Genomic DNA, 21,069 nt, shown 5'->3' on the forward strand with positions numbered 1-21,069 from the left:
GCCTCCTCAACTGGGACCGAGGAGGTTTAAACCACTGTGGGGTCATTGTGGAGCTCATCGATGTCACTTGGTTCATTAGTGCTCCTGGCTGTTGCTCCAGAAACTCCATTTTTGGAGTCACATGAGGCCACGTGTCGATGGTTGTTAGATCTCATGGGAAGAGATGAGAGGATAGCATTGTAGGTGGGTGCGTGGGTGGTATGGTAGTGGTGTCACAGACCTCCTCTGCTGTTGAGATGGCTTATAATGGCCTCCTTCTCCCTTCTATCAAACTGCCATCCTCATCTAAAATGTGTGCAATTTTGTCATTGAAGATGTGTCCCTTGTCCTTCAGGTTTAGGTAATCTGATTGACCTGAGTCTTGACCTGAGGAATTGGTACCCGTGTGTTGAGCCATGCATTTAAAAAAAAAAAAAAAAGGTTGTAGGTCTGTGCATTCCTCACTGCACTGGACTGCACACACTACATTGCTTTTCCCGGCGTGCGGCCTGTTGCTGGGTTTGAGCAACACGGGGATGCAATGTTTGTTGACGATCCTCCTGAGTTTCTCAGATACTCAAACACATATGGGATGACATTGTGTTGTGCTTTTTTCTTCTTTTACCTACCACCTTTCTTTACCTTTTTTATTTTTCCAAATTTTCCAGTTTGTGCTCCTGACTTGTGCCTGGGCAACATTATCAGCTCGCTGTTGCAGGGTTCTGATAATTCCTAGCTTATCTTCGCCACCAACTGGACGGATGGCCCTCGATTCAACTTTTCTTGGATAAACATCTGTTAATAATATTCAACCCTTCCAAAGGCATCATGAATCAGATACGAAAAAGGAGAGCACTCCTAAGCTCTTTAGAAGTGAATACCAAAGCCAAAGCTTAGCAAAAGCAGATCATTTCGAATCCGTCACATCCAGGCTGATATATTCTAATGTTAGAGTTCAGACTAATCTCAGAGGTCAACACTCGTTCCCTGGAGAGGCACCACATGGCGACATGCCCATAAGTTAATGCATGTCCTTAAATACAACATACACAGAACTACAGTGGAGTCACAGAATATATTTTGAACTTGGGACAGATAGGTGACATTATAAAGAATATACTACTTGAGTAGATCTTTTATGATGTGTTATTCACTCCTTTCTTGAGGTGTTTCAGGGGGCACCGGTGTCTCCAGCCCCTGAAGGGTCTCCATGATGTCAAACTGCCATTGTTGTACCTGCTGCACTGCTGTCACTCCCTCCTGTAACAGAGTTATACTGCCAGTTTGTCCGCGTGGGGTATAATACACACATACATATTGCATGTCTGAATGTATTGTATGTATGTGTAGTGTGTAAAAGGAGCATGTTTCCATTTTTAATGTTATTTTTCATGCTGGACTGATTCTTGGCGGGGACCAGTTGCTACCAACTAGCAGAGACTGTGCTGCCAAAAATAGTCTGGCACGTATCCTTATGGCAAACAGTGAATTGTCCTTTTTTTTTTTTGGCTTTGGATTTTACATGTTAATTACTGAGCTCAAGCCCTTCCCATTCCCATGCTTTATGCTAAGCTAACCTACAGTGGCTGCTGGCAGTCACATAATATTTAAAGTAAAGATGTAATTCTTGAGGAAAAAGGTAACCACTGGGGTGAAAGAGTAAGAAGCATATACATAAAAATAATAAAAAATCAACATTAAGCTAAACTAGAGTACAGGGAGATACACTCACATGATTTTTAATTTGTGTGTCGGCTCCTGCAAATATGAGCAGTTTCACTATCTTGTATCTGTTGAGACGCACAGCATCGTGCAGGGCTGTGTCCCCTTCCTGAGATAAGGGAAACAAATGGATTAATGACAGAATTATATTATGGAGATGATGCAAAAATAAAAAATGAAATGAAACACAGTTGAGCTGCCTCCTATATACCCTGTCCCTGGAGTTCATTTTGACGCCGCAGGAGAGCAGGTACTCCACAATGGCGGCGTGGCCTGTTCTTGTGGCCACATGCAGAGGAGTGCTGTACAGCTGCAGTGTGGACAATGACATGCACACTGTGACTGTTATTTGTATGCAAATCCACATCCATAACAAACAACTCCCCAAATGTATATCAGTATAACAGTATGTTCACGGACACACCAACATTTGTCGCGTTCACCTTATCTCGGACGTTCAGGTCAGCCCCGTGGCTCTTGAGGACTTGGACAACTCCCAGGTCTCCCCCTCTGCAGGCCCAGTGGATGGCCCCAGAGCCCAGCTGAAATACAGCAGGAGCGCCCCATTCTATTAGTTGTGCTGACCTCAGGCAACCAGAAGTCTTCTAAGCTTCATCTCTGCAACAAACAAGCGATGTGCCCGCGCGTCTTACTTGATCTTTAAAGTTGATATCGGCTCCGTTTTCCAAAAGACTTTGGACAACTGTGGTTTGTCCTTCCAGAGCGGCACGATGCAGTGCTGTCCTCTTCAACTGAAATAATGTAGATATATTATAGTAGATATTATTTCTTGTGTTATGTTTCACATTGATCTGTGCTTAATTCATACCTCATCGTGGACATTGGGATCCCCACCATCTGCCAGATACTTGTTTATCACGTTCAGTTTGCCTTGAGTGGCTGCATTCATGAAATCTGTAGCATGCACATGCCCTATCTGTCAATGCACACACGCACGCACACGCACACATTCACAAAAAACACACGCAGAGAGAGTGAGAGAGAGAGAGGGAGAGAGAAGAGGCACAGGGGAGAGAAGGATCCAATTTTATATCTCTTAGTGCACATAAGGAAATTAAGGTTTCTGAAAACTGAAGCTCACCACAGGGATTTCCGCTGACAACCTGGGTGAAGATGTTTTCTTGATCGTGTTTTTCCTTTTGCACAGCTCTGTGATATTTTCACCTCCGCCCAGGTCCAAAATTTCACAGTCTAGGTCCAATGAAATCTTCCTCACTCTCTCCTCTGCCTTGAAATGATAGAAACAATAATAACGTGAAAAAAAAAGAAGCCGATGAGAGAGGGACAACTGGCCTGTAAAGCGGAGGTGGCGAGTAGGCCCAGTGCTGTTAAGAGTCAGGAATGATGTGTGTTAATGTCAAAATAAATTCATAGCATACAGTGCAAGCTATGTTTGCCCAAATGTGTCAAACAAACTGCCTATCTTCAACAGAACATGACTTTGTGTGTATGTGCCTTGCGTTCTTGTTCACTTTCTTTATTTGAAAGTGAAATAAAATTGTTATTTATCCTTTTTTATGGGTTTCCCTTTATCCCTTACAGAAATGCTTTCATTCAAAGAACACTGAATGATAAGAAAATGATTAAAAAAGAATATTTTTCTTCTAATGAATTGGCATCAACCTCAACGTTGACACGTTTTCTGGGAAAAAAACACCAGTTAATTCACATGCCCTCATATAAATCACATCTGAGGTTGTAACAGTAACATTACTGTAAGTAATATTCAATCTACTGCGCAGAAAAAAAAAAAATCCTCAAGTGATTGCCACTATAGAAGCCATATGGAAATGAAGATACTGTGACATAAATAGAAAACCATCACAAATGTCTCAAGTATATCTCTCACCTACCTGAGCTTTGTTTTCTACCTCTGTTTCACGGTCCATCACACTGGCTGCCTACTGCACAATGCCCTCCATTTCTGTTTGCGTACAAAGAAAACAAAAAACAGGCAAATTCGAACAGCTAAAATATTTCTAATATTAACTAATGTTCTGGGGGCGGTAAAAGAATAGCAGCAGAAAACTCGGCAGACTGCCTGTAACTTTGGTGCTGCGAGCCCAGTGGCTCCCTGGCTGGAATGCAGGGTTCATGGTGGGACAATGTGTTACCCCAACAAACAGGTGTGTGTTCACTTTGGTGTGTGTAAGCATGTATTGTATTTGTGAGTACTTGCCAGCTCCACTCCCTCCCTCTTTTCCCTTCTGTTATGCACACACACACACACACACACACACAGACACACACATGTGCACGCACACGTGCACACACACACACACACACACACACACACACACACACACACACACACACACACAGACTCACGCATGCACGCACGCACGCACATTCATGTACAAGTACCTCCAATCCTTCAGGCATGTTATCCAGGTCATGAGCTGAGGAAACTTTTGTCCCACACTATTATATTCACTCTTGTCGCTGCAAAAGCGTGTGCTTCTCCTTTTCAGGAATATAACCCTCATCAACACACCATTTTGTGGGATTATGTTATTTATAGGGGTTTCATCGCTGTCTAGGGATACCTCGTGAATATCAGCTTGATATCTCACCAAAACAAAATCAAACACTGTCGGGTCTCGGCTTACGCCGGTTTTCCATTAAACAAAATAATTTCCATCAAACTATACATGCACACATACAGTAGACATACAAACTACTTTATATGTATAACAAAAGCTCCTTTTGAGTGCATCCAACATTTTACGGTGTCATCTAGTGTTGCTTTATCCTGTTTCTCTCACACCGCTTGTCTTTTAAGGACACTTCCCCTTTCCTTTAATGTAGATTTTTCTTTTATTTGGACAGTTGGGCACACACACACACACTCACACACACACACACGCACACACACACACTCACGCACACACACACACACACACACACACACTCACACACACACACACACACACACACACACACACACACACACACACACACACACACACACACACACACACACTTATCTACAGGCATTCCTGCCACAGAGCTGACTGAGTGATGTGTTAATGGTTAACCAGTGCTATTAAAGGGAAGTGGCAAAGTTCAGCGGGGTAGGAAGCTGCAGCAGCCATTTTAGCTGTGCAGGACGTGCCTCTCGGTGCTCTCTCACATCAGCCATGGAGCACAGGCGAACAGACGGCCGACTATCAGCTGGCATCTCTGCCAGGCCGACTGTAAGTTATATTGTTTTATTGCTCCAAATGATGTTCCTCCCCAAGATTGAGTGCATAGAAACCAATCGTGAAGACGGTGTGTGTTGACATTCGGTAGTGGAATGGATAACATGGCATTGTAACTCAGCTCTGTAAATACGTTTTATGATATTGAAATTGTTTGCATGTACTGTAGAGAAAAGCAATATTGGTTAATTTGTTGTAAAATCATGTAGATCAAGAAAGTACTGCTGTGAGTTCAATGAGGTGTTTGTTTCTGGTGGTACAGGCACAATGGTGACACTGAATCACTTGAGCGTAGAAGACCCACATCATGACTCCCCACCGCCGCCTGAGGCTCCGATACCAACACCTGACTGTCACAGGCAGCCGCTGGTCCCAAAGCCTGGCTCCGGGGAATTTTTCCTTGGCAGGTACATCTCTGCGGGAACTGTACCTAATTATTTTTGCTGACTTGTTATTTACTGCTTCTGTTATTTCTCTGCTGTACAGGAGGAACAATCTTGCCCTCAGTCTGGTGCTGCTGATTGGATGCTACTCAGCCATCCTGATACCCGTATATTTCCCCTTGGATCAGGTGGCAACACTCGGCAATGACTTCCACCACCCCAAAGATCTGGTGCGGGGATGTCTCAGCAGTCACGTTGAATCATATCTTCACTATCACCAAACTCATCTCTATGTTTTCCCCTCCCTTCAGGTCTTATTAAATCGATCAGCCACGCTGCTGTCAGGACCCTGTCGGCCTGGCTGGTGTCTGAACCACCTCACGTCTCTGTCCTTCTCTGCGGGCCTCGTGGACATCCCTGTGTTTGTGCAGCAGGACAGGCCTGTGCCCTGGGAGCTGTCCCCTCCTCTGGGGCTCCAGGGCAGTGAAGAGCATCTGGCCCTGGCTCTCGCCTCTCTGCCTGAGCACAGCCTTCCTCCATCACTGGGGAGAGAAGGCAGCTGCAGGCGATGCATGGTGGTGGGCAATGGAGGGGTTCTTCACGGGAGCCATCTTGGATCTCATATAGATCAGTATGACATCATTATCAGGTGTGTGTGCCAGTGTCAGACAGATACAAGTTTGAAGTACAGCTGGAAGGAATTTAAAAATTAAACAGCATAATCAAAACACAATCACTTTTATAGGTACACATTTTCGTCTCTGTGACCAGGTTGAACAATGCTCCAGTGCCTGGCTTTGAGAGAGATGCTGGCTCCCGCACCACCATCCGCCTGATTTACCCAGAGGGAGCACCTCACTTAGCAAAAGAGTACAAAAAGACCACCATTGTTGCTCTGGTGGTTTTTAAAAGCCTGGACCTGGACTGGCTCACTTCTGTCATCACCAAACAGCCTCTGGTGAGCCCGCATCACGCGAGCCATTGCACATAGAAATGGTGTATTACATAAGCTGCGAGTGGCACATCGTCACACTTACACATCCCACATGTTGTGTTTCTTATATATCTTTATATATAACATATAACTCTTTTTTTTTTTAAATAGAGCTTCTGGTCCAAAATGTGGTTCTGGAGGGAGGTGGTAGATGATATTCCCCTGAGACCAGAGAACTTCAGGATCCTCCATCCAGAGATTATTCACAAGACAGGACAAGTCTTACAGAGATATGCTCGGAAACAGGGAAACGTGAGTTTCGAACATAACCCATGCATAATTCCCTTACGGCAATACCCACTCACCTTCTGCTCAAACTTCAAAAGGGATGATAGAACAGTGGGCCTCCTGAGTAATACATGGATATCCTTGGCTGAGACATGTGTTGACTTTGCAATAAGCTTTGGAACTAAGGGAGTTCAGGTTCAAGAGGCTAACTGTCATTCTATCACCCACTGCCCTTGAACAGGGTGCTGCTCTGGATGTTTCAACAACAACATATTCCTTAAAAGTTGGTGTTTATGCGTCTTGATATCATAGAGTGTTTTTCCCTTCTCAACTAGATGGTGCCAACACTCGGTGCCAGCGCGGTGGTGATGGCCTTGCAGCTGTGTGACCACGTGAGCCTGGCAGGATTTGGGTATGATATGCAGCACCCAGGGGCCAGGCTTCACTACTACGAGGCCATACGCATGGACGCGATGAAGGCTCAAGTGTGTTGAGATCCGTTACTAAACAGTGGCACACAATTTTCGTCTTTGCATGCTTGGACTCCCAATGAGTCATTTATCGCTAATTTTAATATCACCCTCCAGGTGGTGCATGACGTCAGTGCCGAGAAACTCTTCTTGGGCGACCTGGTGGCTGCAGGAGCTGTGACCGACCTCACAGGGGCTCTGGGCGTCAGCAGCACAGACACTGAACATCCAGTGAACTCCACATGCACTCCTCCCTCTCACTGTGAGCCCGTATAGCATCTTCCATGACCAGGCGCCGCCGGAAGAATCCTACAAGGCTTGGACTGACCTTTAAAGCACTGGCTCCAGGGAAGCCTGACGAGCGGGTGACTGTGGAGAAGGGCCTCAGTATACAACTCTGTTACAAGTATAGCAATTGTCATATGGGTGAATCATTTGTCACCTCACACAGGAACATGCTCAGAAAATGGCTGCATGTTGTGTAATATATACAATGGTCTGTGTTCCAAACAGTGGTATTTAAAATCTGTTTACAATGACTCAATAAGAAAGTGAATAAGAAACTACTCATGTTTATAGGTTAAAAAAAGACTTGTATTAATCTGTATTATACATATACATTTGTACTATTACATGTCTCATTCTTACAGGTTATGACACTAATAATAAAGAATATATAAAAAGTGATCAGCTGCAAATTTTGTTAATAGTGAAGTGACACGTCTACAGAATTAAAACGGAAAACAGGTCAATCTACAAAAATGAAGGTGTGATACTGTCAACATACTTTCATACCAGATACAAAATAGTGCACAACTGTGTTTGCTGATACACGAGTACTTTGAATAAATAATTTTAGGTCACCATACCGTGACATATAGTGTGCTTAGTAACCCTTAGGTACAGTGACTCGGTCCAAGTGTGTGGGCGTGTCTACAGCAGTGGATTGCGTGAAGGCTCCCACAGTTTGCTTGCCAGCTGTCTGCAGTGCTGGAGGATGATCTCGGTGGGGATGACCCCCAGGTGAACGGTCAGCAGCTCGTAGCACCTCACCACCTCGCCCTGGTGATTCTTACTGTAGTACCGCAGCAGCTTCCTGCTGTCACATCACTTCCAATAGTCAGCGGCACTGTCGTTTGGATTATTCACATTTATTTCTGCCACATTGCAGTTGTTTACCTGTAGTAGTCCCAGGCCAGCATCCCAATCGGGGCAGAGTCGTCAGGTAGGAGGGGTATGTCCCCTGCCTCTAACTTGTAGCCCTGTGTGATCAGATACTCACATTATATAATGCTTTGTTGTTGTTGTTGTTTTTTGCAGTGTTCCATTAAATACATCTTATTTATTACTGGATACTATAACATGACATGGTAATAATTTACCATTTCATTTTCAAACCAGAGGAAGTAGCAGAAGTAGAAGTCTCCATCACGCAATGTGACAGTGGAGTAACCTTTCCGAAGGAAATTCCGCGTTGTGCTGACCAGGCTCCACACCTTCAGGAAAGGTTTGTCAAGAGAAATTACATTTAAGCCAAAGAGGAACAAAACTATTCATGTAGTGAGCACTTTCCAGGAAAAGTAATTATCTGAATGCTAAGTATGAAGCTAGAGACAGGCAGCTTGGCCGTTCACTGTTTCTGGCGTGCTCTTTATCTGTCAATCAGCAATTTAATGCTCAATAATTAGTTTTTGAGATATGCACTTCAAGTATGCCCGACCTTGTTTTTGATGAACTGGGCCACCGGTCCCTTCCCCAGCTCAGACGTGGTGCGCTCTGTGGTACTGAGGGACGGTGCAATCATTTGGCCAGTGGATCGGTCCACGCAGATAAAATGGATGAGGCCTGGGAAATCCTCCAGGTAAGTGCAGTTGACTGGGTCAAGGTCAATACACTCATGATAACAGTGTGCTATATCTAAAATAGTTTTACAGGTGTATACTGTTAAGCCCTGTATACTTGGCATGCACTTCAAGAACTATTACAAATTTAGTTTTGTCAAAAACAGATCTCAGAGATCAGACAACTCGTGGCATCACAGAGAGAATATAGATTAGAATAGAGATTTTTTTGCTAACAGGATATGACACCATGGTGATATTCCTCTTGCTCTTCACCAACAGGAAATCCTTCCAGTCCATCAGTTTCTCTCTGGAGGAGACGGAGAGAGTGACAAAGAGTCAGTGTCAAAGACGAAGACAAGGAGAGACAGACGACACAGACATGAACAATGTAGGATGCAATTGTGGACTGTTTTGCAGTATGTGTGTGCAAAACGCTTGTAAAAATCCGCAACTGATTAAGATTGAAAATTCCAACAAATAAGTTAAGAGCAAATAAAGTGCAACAAAACACAAAACTCCATCAGACTGATACATACTGCGCCATGGTCTGGGCTCGCTCCTGCAGCCTCGGGGAGAGACGCTGAGGAAAGTCACCTGGTCCAGAGTCAATGAGAAAACACTGGCGGTATATGCCACACAGCTGGGTCTTCATGTTCTTGCACCACGGGATAAGACTATAAAAATAAAAATACAAACATGATCGTAAAGAATTTAAAAGGATCATCCAGCAGTTTTGCTGTGATGCCTTTTGGCCAGCAGGGGGCAGTGGCAGACTTACTCTTTGTTGAACCCAGTTCCTCCTCTGGCAAACGCTTGATTCTTGAACTCGGTCCACACATTTAGTAACTGTGCAGACTGGGTAGATAATAAAGGAGCAAATGGTTATTTTGTGTTCCAGGTCCAAAAACTAAAAATATTTTACTGTGAATAATCACATACAGAATATTTCTATAATACACAGGGAACTGACCATTTCAGTTCACTTTACTATTAGCTGCTTCTCTGGAATCAAAATGGTGTTAGCAATGAACACATACTTCAAACGAAATATGATTTTATTATAATGTAGTATAACGTGTTTAAGACGGTATACTACATGTTCCAAGGAAAATAAGAACAACTAGAACTTTAGGTGTATTTTTTTCTCAACACACATAGGCACTGAATTTGCTGTCATGGTTGTGAGTGATGCCGTAATAATGTTTGGTTTTAACAGTTTGGTTTTATTACAGGCTGTAATTAAAAAATAAAATAGAACGCTTCAATCGAATATTATAAAGAATATTATTGTTGTGTTTTACATGGGAAGTCCACAAATTATTTCAGGGTGTTGTAAGTCAAAGGTGAGCATGTGTTGCTACATTTAAAAAACAGTCAATTGTAAAAACACGTACCTGTAACTCACTGGGCCCCAGGGCTTTAATGAATTTATCCAGCTTGCTGCGGATGTCGTGTATGGCCAGCTGGCCTCGAGCGGCAGCAGAACCTTCCTGGCCTCCATTCAAACACTTCTCCAGCTTGGCGAACGCCTCCAAAAACTTGTACACCGACAGGGCTACTGCACTGGTGGGAATCTGACAATAGATAAATACAGATGCCCAAGTTGTTCAACAAGGTAACTGGCCACAAAAACACATGTTAAGACTGAGAGAGATAATTGTGTGTACATATAAGCAAATGTACATACACAAATGTGTTGGCATCCACAAACCTTAGTGAGCAGCACTAGTGTGATCCCCGGCCACAGTGGCAGACAGTACAAGGAGTGAGGCATCATGGGATACAGCCCATCTTTGCCTGAGATCTCTAAGAAGACTCTGCGAGGGGTTGAAGGATCCGGGGGAGGAACTTCCAGTGCCTGCAAGCTGTCCTCTGCCATCTGAAGACGTTATGATTATATCCAACTGTGAGGTTTCATTCCAACCAAACGATCCATTCATTTTATTCACAGAATATCAGATGTCAGGATTAACTATGAGGGATTGAGACGGAAATATACTCTCACCTGGACGTCCGGGTCCATAAACTCAAACATAGGAGAGCTTACTCTCTCTAGGTTGTCTGGTGACACAAAAAAATACACAACATACTGTAAGAATAAACTCTCACTCTCTACATGTTACATGAACATAAGTATGGGCAGGGATGGAGACAGGAGTATTAATGTTTATGCATAGATATGGCCACATGTGTATGGCCCATTTCTTTTTTTTAAAAATGTATATCAGTATGTTGCTGTGTGGAGTATGTAATGGCTGTGAAGAGAAAAACTCCCCCTGGGAAAATAACGACTTTCTCTACATACTGTATTTTTAATAAGAAGGTAGAGAAATACAGTAAATAACTGATTAATATAAATACATAAGACTCTTCTACACAACCCACCTGAACTGCTCGAGTCTCTGTCTGTAGGCGACGGCTCTGGGGTGTAAAAACTTTCAGGGCCGGAGCCAGAAGTACTCTCGACATCCTTCACGGGCAATCACACCACAGGTACAGAGCAGACAATTAACAATCAGACACAAACATTTTGTGGTGGTGCCGCGTGCGCGGCTTTTGAAATTTGCCTACCTCAGGACCCGGGTCATCCTGGTCTACGTTGCTAGGATACATATTCTGTGCCATGATGATGAGGGCCAGGAGGTCGGAGGTGGCCAGCGAGCTTGCATTGCGGCTAGAATGAGCGGACGGGCAAAGAGATGATAGTCTTCAATTGTATGAATCAGATTAGAAGCCGTGCACATCTTGGAAAACATGTGAAAGGCTTGTTGGAACATCTGTACACACCTGGAGTAGAAGGCCAGCAGTTTGGTGTGAACCAGGATGAAGGCGTGCAGCACCTCCTCTCCGGCCCTCTCGGCGCTGCTGTTGAGCTGCTGAACTAAACGCCGCTCCAGGAACTCAATGCACTGCTCACACAGCGTGGGGTGGATCAGCCTCTCCACTGCCTGAGAGAGGGAGGAGACAACACAAGGGCATGGGTGATGATGACGATTTTCAACCAGGGTTTCAATCCTGGGTTAAGCATTTACCCATAAATATGTACACGACAGCCTTTCAACTGCTTTACCCCTTAGATCAGTGTTAGTATTAGTGATTAGTGTTTCCAATGAGAACTAAATGATATCTGGCACAGAAAGACTTCTATTCAGCCATATGATTCATTAATCTATAGTAAGACATGACACTAATTCGGAATTATAACCTCACAGGCGAATGCAACCTAAATGAATCTTGTTATAGGGATAATGTTGGGTTTTCTGATTACACTTGTATAATCTACTTCTAAAAAAATCTGAGCTTTTTTCTCTTTCTTTGACCAAGTGTCAAACTGGAAGTGGTTCACAGTGTACAGACATGGATTGAATTATTACATTGTCAATCCTATGTGAGCACACAAGATAAAAGATTGAATGATAGACATTTCACATACATACAGTAGTTAAACATGCATATTTTGTAAAAGATAAAAATAAATATAAAAAATGGTCCAGGGAGCAGACAAGATAACATAAACACATTATTAATGTAAACTGTTAAGACAACCTTAGCTTCTGGCTGTTTCTGCCACCTAGTGGTTAATGATTTTTATCCTTTATGTGATAGTCATCAGGGTTTCAGTAACAAACCCCGAGGAGAATAGGCGGCAGCAGAAGCAATTACAAAGTGAAACAAAGACAAAAGACATGTTGCTGAACAAGAAAAGAAGGACACTAATAATTAAAATAATAATAATTACATATATATGCAAATTACCTCCAGTCAGGTTAACCACATAATGCGCGCGTACACGTAAGCACAACACGTAATATCAGTCTATTTTTCACACTAGCATAACAGCGACAGCTCTGTAAGATCTCTGGCTTATTGCACAAGGAAACCCTGTGGGGATTAAGATATTATCTCAAATCTCCACTGTAGATTTGTGTCTTTTGGTATTGTCGCCCTAAACCCCGGAAGTGAAAACCTTTGTAGAATCTAAAGCGATTATACAACAACAAAAAGAAACAAGGGGGAAAGTGTCGAGTTCTAAGGTTCAAAGTCTGCTGTATAAAGGAGCCGTGCGGTGCACCTCCACCAAGAAGCTCTGGTCGTTCTCTCGGAGGTGGCTGTAGGTCTCCAGCAGGCCCTGCAGATGCTTCCACAGCCGCGCCCTCTGCTCCGTGTCCTGAGGCCGCAGTCTGGTGACAGAAAACCACAGTTATCAAACCACACGCTGCGCTAAAACTGCACAGAGCCGAGAGGGAAACACAGGAAATGTCTCACTCTCTCCTGAGGAGGTTACTGCTGAGGGTGACCATCCCGAACCGGACCTCGATCATTTTCTTCATCACATAGATCTTCCTCCTCAGAGCATCCTCTCCCTCCTCGCCGTCTCCGTTCACGGCGATGTAGAGACACTCGTCGAACTGAAAAAAGGACACAAAAACGACCCGATTAGCTTGTACTTCCCAAAGTATGTGATTAAAATGAAACGCGGCTGGTTGTGTTAAACTCCATCTCGCTCTTTGCGTCCTCTGAGGAATAAATATTTGATTCTGAGTTGAAGTGTTGGCACTTGATCACTGCATCAGGCGCCGCAGCGGGCTGACAAAGCCTGGTTTGATTCCCAAACAAGACTCACATGACAAACACGACGCTCCACTGTAAGAGCGGGCCTGCATTTACCTCACAGTGCTATCACTGTTGGCAAGGAGACATTTGATAAACGAAGGGATCTGCTCAAAACATTGTGGCATTTTTAAAACGAGGTCAGAAAAGATCAGATTCTTTTTTATTTCTAAATGGATACTAGTCAGGAAAATAGTCTTTTCCATTATGAGGAGAGCTAATCTGGGGATTTGTGCAGGGGGTGAGGACTGTTGAGGGATTTTCGTCTATCCTCCCTGAGAAAGTGTTAAGACGAGTATTCTCAGGCACCAAGCGAGGTCATCTCATCTATGGCACTAAAACAAGCATTGAGCAGTTGAAGTCTCACTCGAGGTGTCATAGTCGCAGGGAGATGACGACATTACTCTAAACTAAATGCACTACAGAGACCGGGGATGGGCCGACTATCTTAGGACGCCGAACACTGTGAACCTGTTGATCTGTGTAGTGAACCAGAAGTCTCCTCAATATTGAGCTCTTATAATTAATACTTCTACTAAAGACATCCACGGTTTCCGTCTTCCTGAATCAGCATCTACTCCATCAATGATTCCATTTTAGCTGAGTCTGGCGCACAGGACTCTAAAATATTCCCTTTCAAGGACAGCTTTTATTTTGGAAGGCAGCTGCTACCTGGTGCAGGACGTAGATGTGGTTGTTTTCCGTGGTGAAGGAGGTGTAGCTGTCTCCGAGCCTGTCCACCATGGTGCTGCAGGAGATGATGATGGGAGCAAACAGAGTGCTGATGCTGTCCTCGAAGGCCGGAAGCTGAAAAACAAAAACAAAGAAAGGAAAGAAAGGTGATTTCAACAGCCATGAGAATCCGGTTTAAAAAAAAAGAAGCATATACGCAAGAGTATCTGCTTCGCATGATTTTCCTCCTCCTCACCCCCTGGCCCTCCTCTTGAGACGAGCCATACTGCTGCTGGATGTTCTGCTGAAATTCCGGGTCAGTCCAGTAGAAGAGGACCTCGGCGCTTTCACTGGCTATCAGCAGGCACTTCATCTGGACCGCAGATGCACTCCCGTCCTGCTTTACTGGGGTTTCCTATTTACTCCATCAACTCCACATGCATTATGCTAGAAAGGGAAAGCACAAAGGTATTGAGAAATAAAGGCATAGCCGAGTGTGTGGATGAATTTTGTGAAGTATAGAGTTCTGACATGTTGCTATCCACAGCTGGGGCACGTCCAAAAAGAAGAGGGTGTTACCATCCTGACCACGAGGGCAGAAAGGAATGGGAGTAGCGCTTTCATGTTGAAATAGCACTTATTACTATTTCAAAACTCAAGCAATATCATTTTACTGTCAGCCATAAATGTGACAAGAACATTTGCTATTATGAAAGCATATCTGTATTCCATTTTTGACAATGTTAAAATGAGAATGTTGTCATGGCGTAAGGTTTTTTAATTTGAAATCGTGCGACACGGCTCCGGAAGGCACAGTCAACACAAATTGAACGAGATGATTCTGAAACCAATCGTCCATACACAATCATTGAAGTGATAAACCCCAGTCGGATTTTCAGTCTATTTCGCGGCCAGACACAAACGCTTTCATTGACATGACCACACAACTTTATTTTTCTTGGAATAAAGTAGGTATATGCCAACATTGAAATTCAGCCACAAGCTCGCTGTCACTGAATCACTGGGATACAAGTTTTCACATACAGGCTGGAGAAACTTCTTTCCCACACTCCGCGACCTTTCGACCCAAGACAAACTGTCTCTAACGGGTGATATTCTGTCAACGTCACCCCTCTGGTGAGAGCGCCGATAAAAATGCAAGTAAGGTCAGAGGCGAGAATGTCTCTGCGAGTCCTCTGTAGTGTCAGCAGATGATATATATATATATATATATATATATATATATATATATATATATATATATATATATGAAAGATTTATAGGAGCAGTGATTGGTTGATACTGGTCACTGCTGAAGGTGGAGGGGAGATCAGCCTTCATGTGTTGATAAATTGGGTCAGTGCTCCTTAAACTGAATCCACAATAATTTAGTTAGTCTTTGAGTCTTCACATGTTAGAATAGAGCCTTTAGATTTCAGGACAAGGTATAACGTTGAACTTTCACTTTTACACCGCATTTGCAAAGATAAACAAGGGACCATGAGTGAATGGAAATCTGAATTCTTTTGTACTCTCAGCCATCACAGAGATGCACAGATTCTGCCGTAGTCACAATCTCTTGACTGATCCTCTGAGATCTGCTGTTTGTAATGTGGATGTCATCTTCAATCATCTGAAGCTGATCCGGTCCGTCCCGTGTTTTGCCCCACGCCCCGTTTCACTTCCACAACCCCCCCCCCCCTCACTGAACCTGTTCCACGTACAACAGCGCCAAAGACACAAACAACGCGGCCGGCGCAACGACAACTCACTCCGCGGGGGACCGGGGCACCTCGGCCCGGCGCGCGCGTCCATCAGAAGCTCCGTCTCTCTCTCCGTCTCTCTCTCCGTCTCTCTCCGTCTCTCTCCGCTCATTCACACTTCTGTCGCAGATCGAGGAAGTTCTTCCATCTCTGCTGCTGCTGCTGCCGCCGCGTCATGTGCTTCCCTTCCGCACAAACACCGACCCGGGTCATGTGACAGCGGCGCGGGACCTCTGCGCCCAGGCCGTGCGTAAAGGGAGGGAGGGAGGGAGGGAGGGGAGAGGTGGCTCGCCCCTCGGGCCCTCGGCCCCGCAGGAGCCCTGTGACCGGCGGGGCGGGAGCAGAAGTCATGTGCTGCCGCCGGTGCCGGTGCCAGAAGCGGGCCACATGACGAGGGGCTGCCAGGGGCTGGGGGGGCTGGAGGGGCTGCCAGGGGCTGGGGGGGCTGCCAGGGGCTGGGGGGGCTGGGGGGGCTCCCCGCCTTGGTATGTGTGGAATGCAGCTGCGCGGCCGAGACCGAGATTAGACGAGGTGTTTGTGCTTTGTCTTTAGATTGCTGCAAATTCAATTATTAGAATTGATTTTAAAGTTATGAATTTAGATTGAATTACATTTTGTGTCGATGCTGAAGACATGGCCAGCATCGAGTTAAAACACCTGCAGAGGCTGCGACTAATCGATTATTTCCATAATCGATTAGTCCGTCGATTATTTTCTGCATTAGTCGATTAGTTTGTTTGGTCCATAAAATGTCAGAAAATGGCGAAAAATGTCGGTCGTGTTTCCTAAAGCCTCAAGATGACACGGACGATGTTCAGGTGACTGTCACAGAGGAGCAAAGTAAGCTGATCGATTACTAATCGATCAGCTGTTGCAGCTCTAATTAAATATAGCCAATTCAAATGTAATAACCCTTCTATGGGTGTAAACATTTCACAGAAAGATGAACGGTTTATATATTATACATGAACGTTGAAAGTTCTGCGTGACCAAAACACATACAGTTGACGCCATGTAAAAATGAAATCAATCAAACCATACGAGATTAAAAAAAGAAATTCTCGTTAACCTTGCCTCCTTTATTTGTTCCTATGCTGGAGACGTTTCAACACCTCGCAGGAGACACAGTTCATTTTACGCAAATAAGCACAAGCACTGTCAGGCTTTTTCCTCAGAGAACCTTTTGATGGCTACAACATATCTGTGTTGTATCATCATAGTCAGCGCACATTGTATGCTTGGAGTAAAGAACCCCGTAGAAACATAAATATTTATGTCCTATTAACCTTTTCTCGGGTCAAAGTGGTCCAAAAAAATTGAGTTCCACGTCGTGGGCCAAAGTCTAATCAAGTCCATCAGTTTTTCGGGGGGATCCAGTGCTCGTGGAAGCCTTATTTAAGCTGACTCCTGTATACACACAGAGTAAACATCGCGGACTCCTCAGTGTTTTGCTCAAAATGGCAAGGGGGACCTTGCATGTCTCAAAACGAATCACGGAGCGTAAACAGTGTTGGGCAGGCCGGGGTAACGGTTACCGCCGCTAAGGAGGCACTGTCACGCAGGAGTGGCCAGACATGTCGCCTGCGTCCCCCCCCCCCCAATCCACAAGACTATGTGGGTTTCTTTTGGTCAGAGGAAGTGACGCACAGCAGTTGTTAAGCACAAGGTTCAGGATTATATGAACCAGGTTTACATGATCCCAACCTTTTTTCCATGGATGGAGTTGATAAGGTCCATGTCCGACAGTCAGGAAGCTCACTAATGCCTCTCTCTCTGCTCCACATCACTTTGGTCAGTGAGTGTCACTCGCAGGCCAGACGCACTCAATTCACTTAGGGAACAAAACTTTTGATTTTTAGAAAGTCGCAAACAGGAGCGCATTTTGTGTCATCTGTATCAAACGTTAGTTGATCTAAGAGCATGTTAAACTCACCTTTCTTGACAATGTGCAGCGCCGACTCAAGACACTTATCCTTCTGTGGGTTTCCATGCCCTTTTACAAATAAAGCTTGCCTGCATATTCATCTAAACGTGCTTATATACAGTGTGGACAGCCTTCATGGTGAATAATATTTCTCTCCTTTACAAGACCACCGATTCAGCAGGGCCAGGTGTTAATGAGCCTGGTTTGATTCTTACATGTCGACGACATTGGACCGCTTAAAAACGAACCACATGTGAAACGAGACCAGACTTTTCTGTTACTGACGTAAAAAGTTCCATGAACGGAACTTAAAACAAAGAATATAATTAAAGGTACATGCTTTGGATCACAGTTTCTTGAAGGGCGGCCAGTGTGTTAATGACTCACAGTCACGAGACTTCAAATGCAGTCCGAGCCTGCTGTGTTGCATGCTATAGAAATCTGTGCAGTGCAGGTTTTGGCACAGCTCGCCCGTCTGGGAGGAAGCGAGGGGGTCTCGGGACGGCAAGCGTTTTATCACTATCAGGGCACACCAGATCCGAATAGTCCTTCATCTCCCCTACGTGATCCCATCCGAGCAGAAGCATCAGCAGACAGAGCCAGATCTGGCCCAGGTTTAGTCTCTCTGGGCCAAAGCTGAGGTCTGGAGGTTCAGTCCATTCCTGGCTTCATGTTTCCCATCAGCAGCTCCCTCATGCAGTGACAAGACAGCTCTCTTCCCACTACAAAGAATCTTCCACAGTTTGTGTATGTGCCTGTAAAAAAGAGTGAGTGCTCCAACAATGCTGACTCGAATACTCCACAACCTTAGTTAAGTAATGTTGCTGGAACGGGACAGTTTTATGTTCTTGGGTTCTTTCAGTTCGAGGGCATTTCTGCTTTTCGATCTAATCTTTTACATCTCTTGGTTTCTTTTGCTCTTCTGCAGATCCCTGTCTTTGCCCAGAGAGCTGCTCCGGAATCTGGTTGCATTACTCAATTTGAATTCACAGGATTGGGCCTTAACTGTTCCCACACAAGTAAGAACGTCCTTCCAAATCTTCTCATGCATGCAGCATAGTGAGCTAACAGGCAGAGTTGAATATAGTTACTGGGGAATATACAACTTCTCTGGTATTTGTAGTAGTTTATTATCAATTTAAACTTTTTTCTTAAACAAAATAATATATCGGCACACTTGACATATTAAAACAATGTTCTCCAACAGAAATATAAACATCTCTACATTAACTATAAAACATTCAGAGGACAAATATTATTTTATATTGAACATGTCCAGGCACTGAACCTTGTCCTGCATACATCCATGTTATCATTGTCCTTATTCGTGTCAGTCTGGAACACATGTTATTAAGCAACATGACCAAATCTCTCCAAGCAGTGGTTTTACTCACTCTGTGGTTTTTAGTTAGGAGAAAAAACAAGTTGTCAAAATTTTAGGAAATAAAATGCAGATAAATGCAGATGTGAAACTTTGACTTCTCCTTTTTCTTGCAAAAAAAGAAAAATGTCTGTGCCTATGACATTTGCATACAAACACAGTCACTTGGTCAACCTGTTATTTCATGAATATGTTTTTTAAAAAATTGGATTTTGCTTTAGAGTTCGGGCATTAAGCGTCCTTTATCAAAGAAATATAAAGACAAAGTATTGAATCATAAATTAAGTGTATACTGTATATAAGTAAACATATCAATCCCTTATTTTCATTATTCTTTTTTATGTACAATACATTATCTAATAATATATGACCAGTAAATCTGTACACATGTATGTAAAATATATAATGTAAATTTAAAAAACAAAATAACTAGCAGCATAAGAGAATTATGAATTGTGAGATCACACTAAAGAGAAAGTGAGATGGGTTCAAATACACCTGAAAAACTGTTGTTGTTTTGATTTTTTTACAATTTAGAATTTGAATCTAAAGCATAATCTGGATTTTGTGTGAGTGCAGGCTGCGTGGGGACAGATAGATGTCTTGGATGGGTTCACATTGTCCTTCAGCAAAACAGCAGCAGCGACACATGCTGGCTGTTACTCTGGTTGGAAATTGAAACCTGCAGCAAAAAAAGGCAACGACACACAAAACATACAAAAAACAGCCTTGAAAGAAACAGAACTTCCCGTTAAGCCACTCTGACATGGCAGGGGAAGAAACACACACTTTCAGACTCGACAGACACATCAGTAGCTTTATCAGTATAAAACAAACACACACACACACACACACACACACACACACACACACACACACACACACACACACACACACACACACACACACACACACACACACACACACACACACACACACACACACACACACACACACACACACACACACACACACACACACACCACTTGGTTAGTCCAGGATTTGACCTCACACACACACCTCTGCATTTTCTCATTGTGGAAAGCATCAAGTTAAACTAAATGTGACGTTTGTATGCCTCTGAAACGCTGCCTGTTCAGAGTTTCCTCTCGTACTTTTCTGTCTGTCAATGAAATGTTAGGAAAATTTCTTGGTAGACAGAGAAAACAAATGCTGTCTTTGACAATCAGACAGAAAATAGAGGTAAATCAAGTCAAAGACTGTGTGGACCTTTTGATATTGCCTCTCTGTAACTCCAAAACACAAACATCATACAAAGGCACAACGAACCACTGTCTTTACATACACAGGTGAAAAGAGCTGAAAAGGGTTCAGTGCAGCCCGTTGTGTGTGTCGTCGTGGGCAAGTCTTTCTATGCGGGACCGGAGAGGAGAACATGGGAAGTGCTGGTGGTTTATTTGTGTAGAAATATAACCACTGAAATAAAAGACTGTTGTCAAACCTGAGGACTGTATTCAAGCCATGTGTCCACTCTACTGAAGTGTCCTTGAGCAAAACTCTATAAAATCCTTGTTCCTAGTTCTGATCTCCCTCTGTTTTCCTGGACAATGAAAAAAAAGAAAAAAGAAGAAGAGCCACACCAGTTTATAAAGCTGTAATTCAAGCCGGCAGAGGGCGGGTGGTTCCTCAGCATCGCGCCTACTTGGTGAAGGGTCTGTGTTATCTCCGACAGGCGTACGCATTAATGTTCTTGATCACGTAAAAGCCTATGCTCAGGGGAGGCATGGCTATGGTCCGTCCCGCCCTCAGTGTCTTGGGCTTCAACTCCGGGAATGTCTCATTGTCCGACAAGAGCAGCCTCTCCCCGTTCAGCTGGACGTGCCTGCAGACAAGGAGAGGACAGGAAACACGGG

The 21,069-nt window shown here is 44.0% G+C and overlaps 4 protein-coding genes and 1 long non-coding RNA gene across 7 annotated transcripts in view; 2 read left to right on the forward strand and 3 right to left on the reverse strand.

Moving 5' to 3' along the window:
• Positions 1–1,035: 1,035 nt before the first annotated feature.
• On the reverse strand, positions 1,036–3,810 carry ankrd2 (ankyrin repeat domain 2 (stretch responsive muscle)). The gene is made up of 8 exons (XM_035605178.2): positions 3,576–3,810; positions 2,804–2,950; positions 2,531–2,638; positions 2,355–2,453; positions 2,145–2,243; positions 1,913–2,011; positions 1,712–1,810; positions 1,036–1,239 (listed from the first exon to the last, which is right to left on the reverse strand). Exons 1-8 carry the CDS (start codon positions 3,609–3,611, stop codon positions 1,126–1,128), a joined length of 801 nt encoding a protein of 266 aa, XP_035461071.2. The 5' UTR covers positions 3,612–3,810; the 3' UTR covers positions 1,036–1,125.
• An 892-nt stretch (positions 3,811–4,702) lies between these two features.
• Positions 4,703–7,687, forward strand: st3gal7 (ST3 beta-galactoside alpha-2,3-sialyltransferase 7). Its single transcript, XM_035606338.2, has 8 exons — positions 4,703–4,919; positions 5,188–5,332; positions 5,412–5,538; positions 5,620–5,957; positions 6,080–6,266; positions 6,414–6,554; positions 6,866–7,015; positions 7,118–7,687. The coding sequence occupies exons 2-8, from the start codon at positions 5,193–5,195 to the stop codon at positions 7,274–7,276; spliced, it is 1,242 nt and encodes a 413-aa protein (XP_035462231.1). The 5' UTR covers positions 4,703–4,919; positions 5,188–5,192; the 3' UTR covers positions 7,277–7,687.
• hps1 (HPS1 biogenesis of lysosomal organelles complex 3 subunit 1) lies at positions 7,573–16,056 on the reverse strand. 2 transcript variants are annotated; one of them, XM_035606334.2, is made up of 18 exons: positions 15,900–16,056; positions 14,384–14,574; positions 14,128–14,262; positions 13,111–13,253; positions 12,917–13,025; positions 11,632–11,792; positions 11,416–11,518; positions 11,230–11,314; positions 10,850–10,905; positions 10,556–10,723; positions 10,239–10,418; positions 9,623–9,699; positions 9,381–9,518; positions 9,086–9,151; positions 8,721–8,865; positions 8,383–8,496; positions 8,180–8,262; positions 7,573–8,096 (listed from the first exon to the last, which is right to left on the reverse strand). In XM_035606334.2, exons 2-18 carry the CDS (start codon positions 14,498–14,500, stop codon positions 7,934–7,936), a joined length of 2,043 nt encoding a protein of 680 aa, XP_035462227.1. In that variant the 5' UTR covers positions 14,501–14,574; positions 15,900–16,056; the 3' UTR covers positions 7,573–7,933. The 2 variants fall into 2 exon arrangements, with proteins under 2 accessions (XP_035462227.1, XP_035462226.1); XM_035606333.2 differs by having other exon boundaries at positions 7,573–8,099.
• On the forward strand, positions 15,999–20,637 carry LOC118283904. Its single transcript, XR_004784719.1, has 3 exons — positions 15,999–16,136; positions 18,743–18,833; positions 20,506–20,637. It is a non-coding gene; the product is annotated as an uncharacterized LOC118283904 (long non-coding RNA).
• The window catches only part of hpse2 (heparanase 2), a 52,047-nt gene continuing 49,901 nt past the window's right edge, over positions 18,924–21,069 (reverse strand). For both annotated transcript variants that reach the window (XM_035606336.2, XM_035606335.2), the window contains one exon: positions 18,924–21,038. In XM_035606336.2, the coding sequence (XP_035462229.1) occupies positions 20,876–21,038 (163 nt within the window). In that variant the 3' untranslated portion in view covers positions 18,924–20,875. The remainder of the gene's footprint in view (positions 21,039–21,069) is intronic.

The sequence above is a fragment of the Scophthalmus maximus genome, chromosome 10, assembly GCF_022379125.1.
Source record: "Scophthalmus maximus strain ysfricsl-2021 chromosome 10, ASM2237912v1, whole genome shotgun sequence".
Lineage (NCBI taxonomy): Eukaryota > Metazoa > Chordata > Actinopteri > Pleuronectiformes > Scophthalmidae > Scophthalmus > Scophthalmus maximus.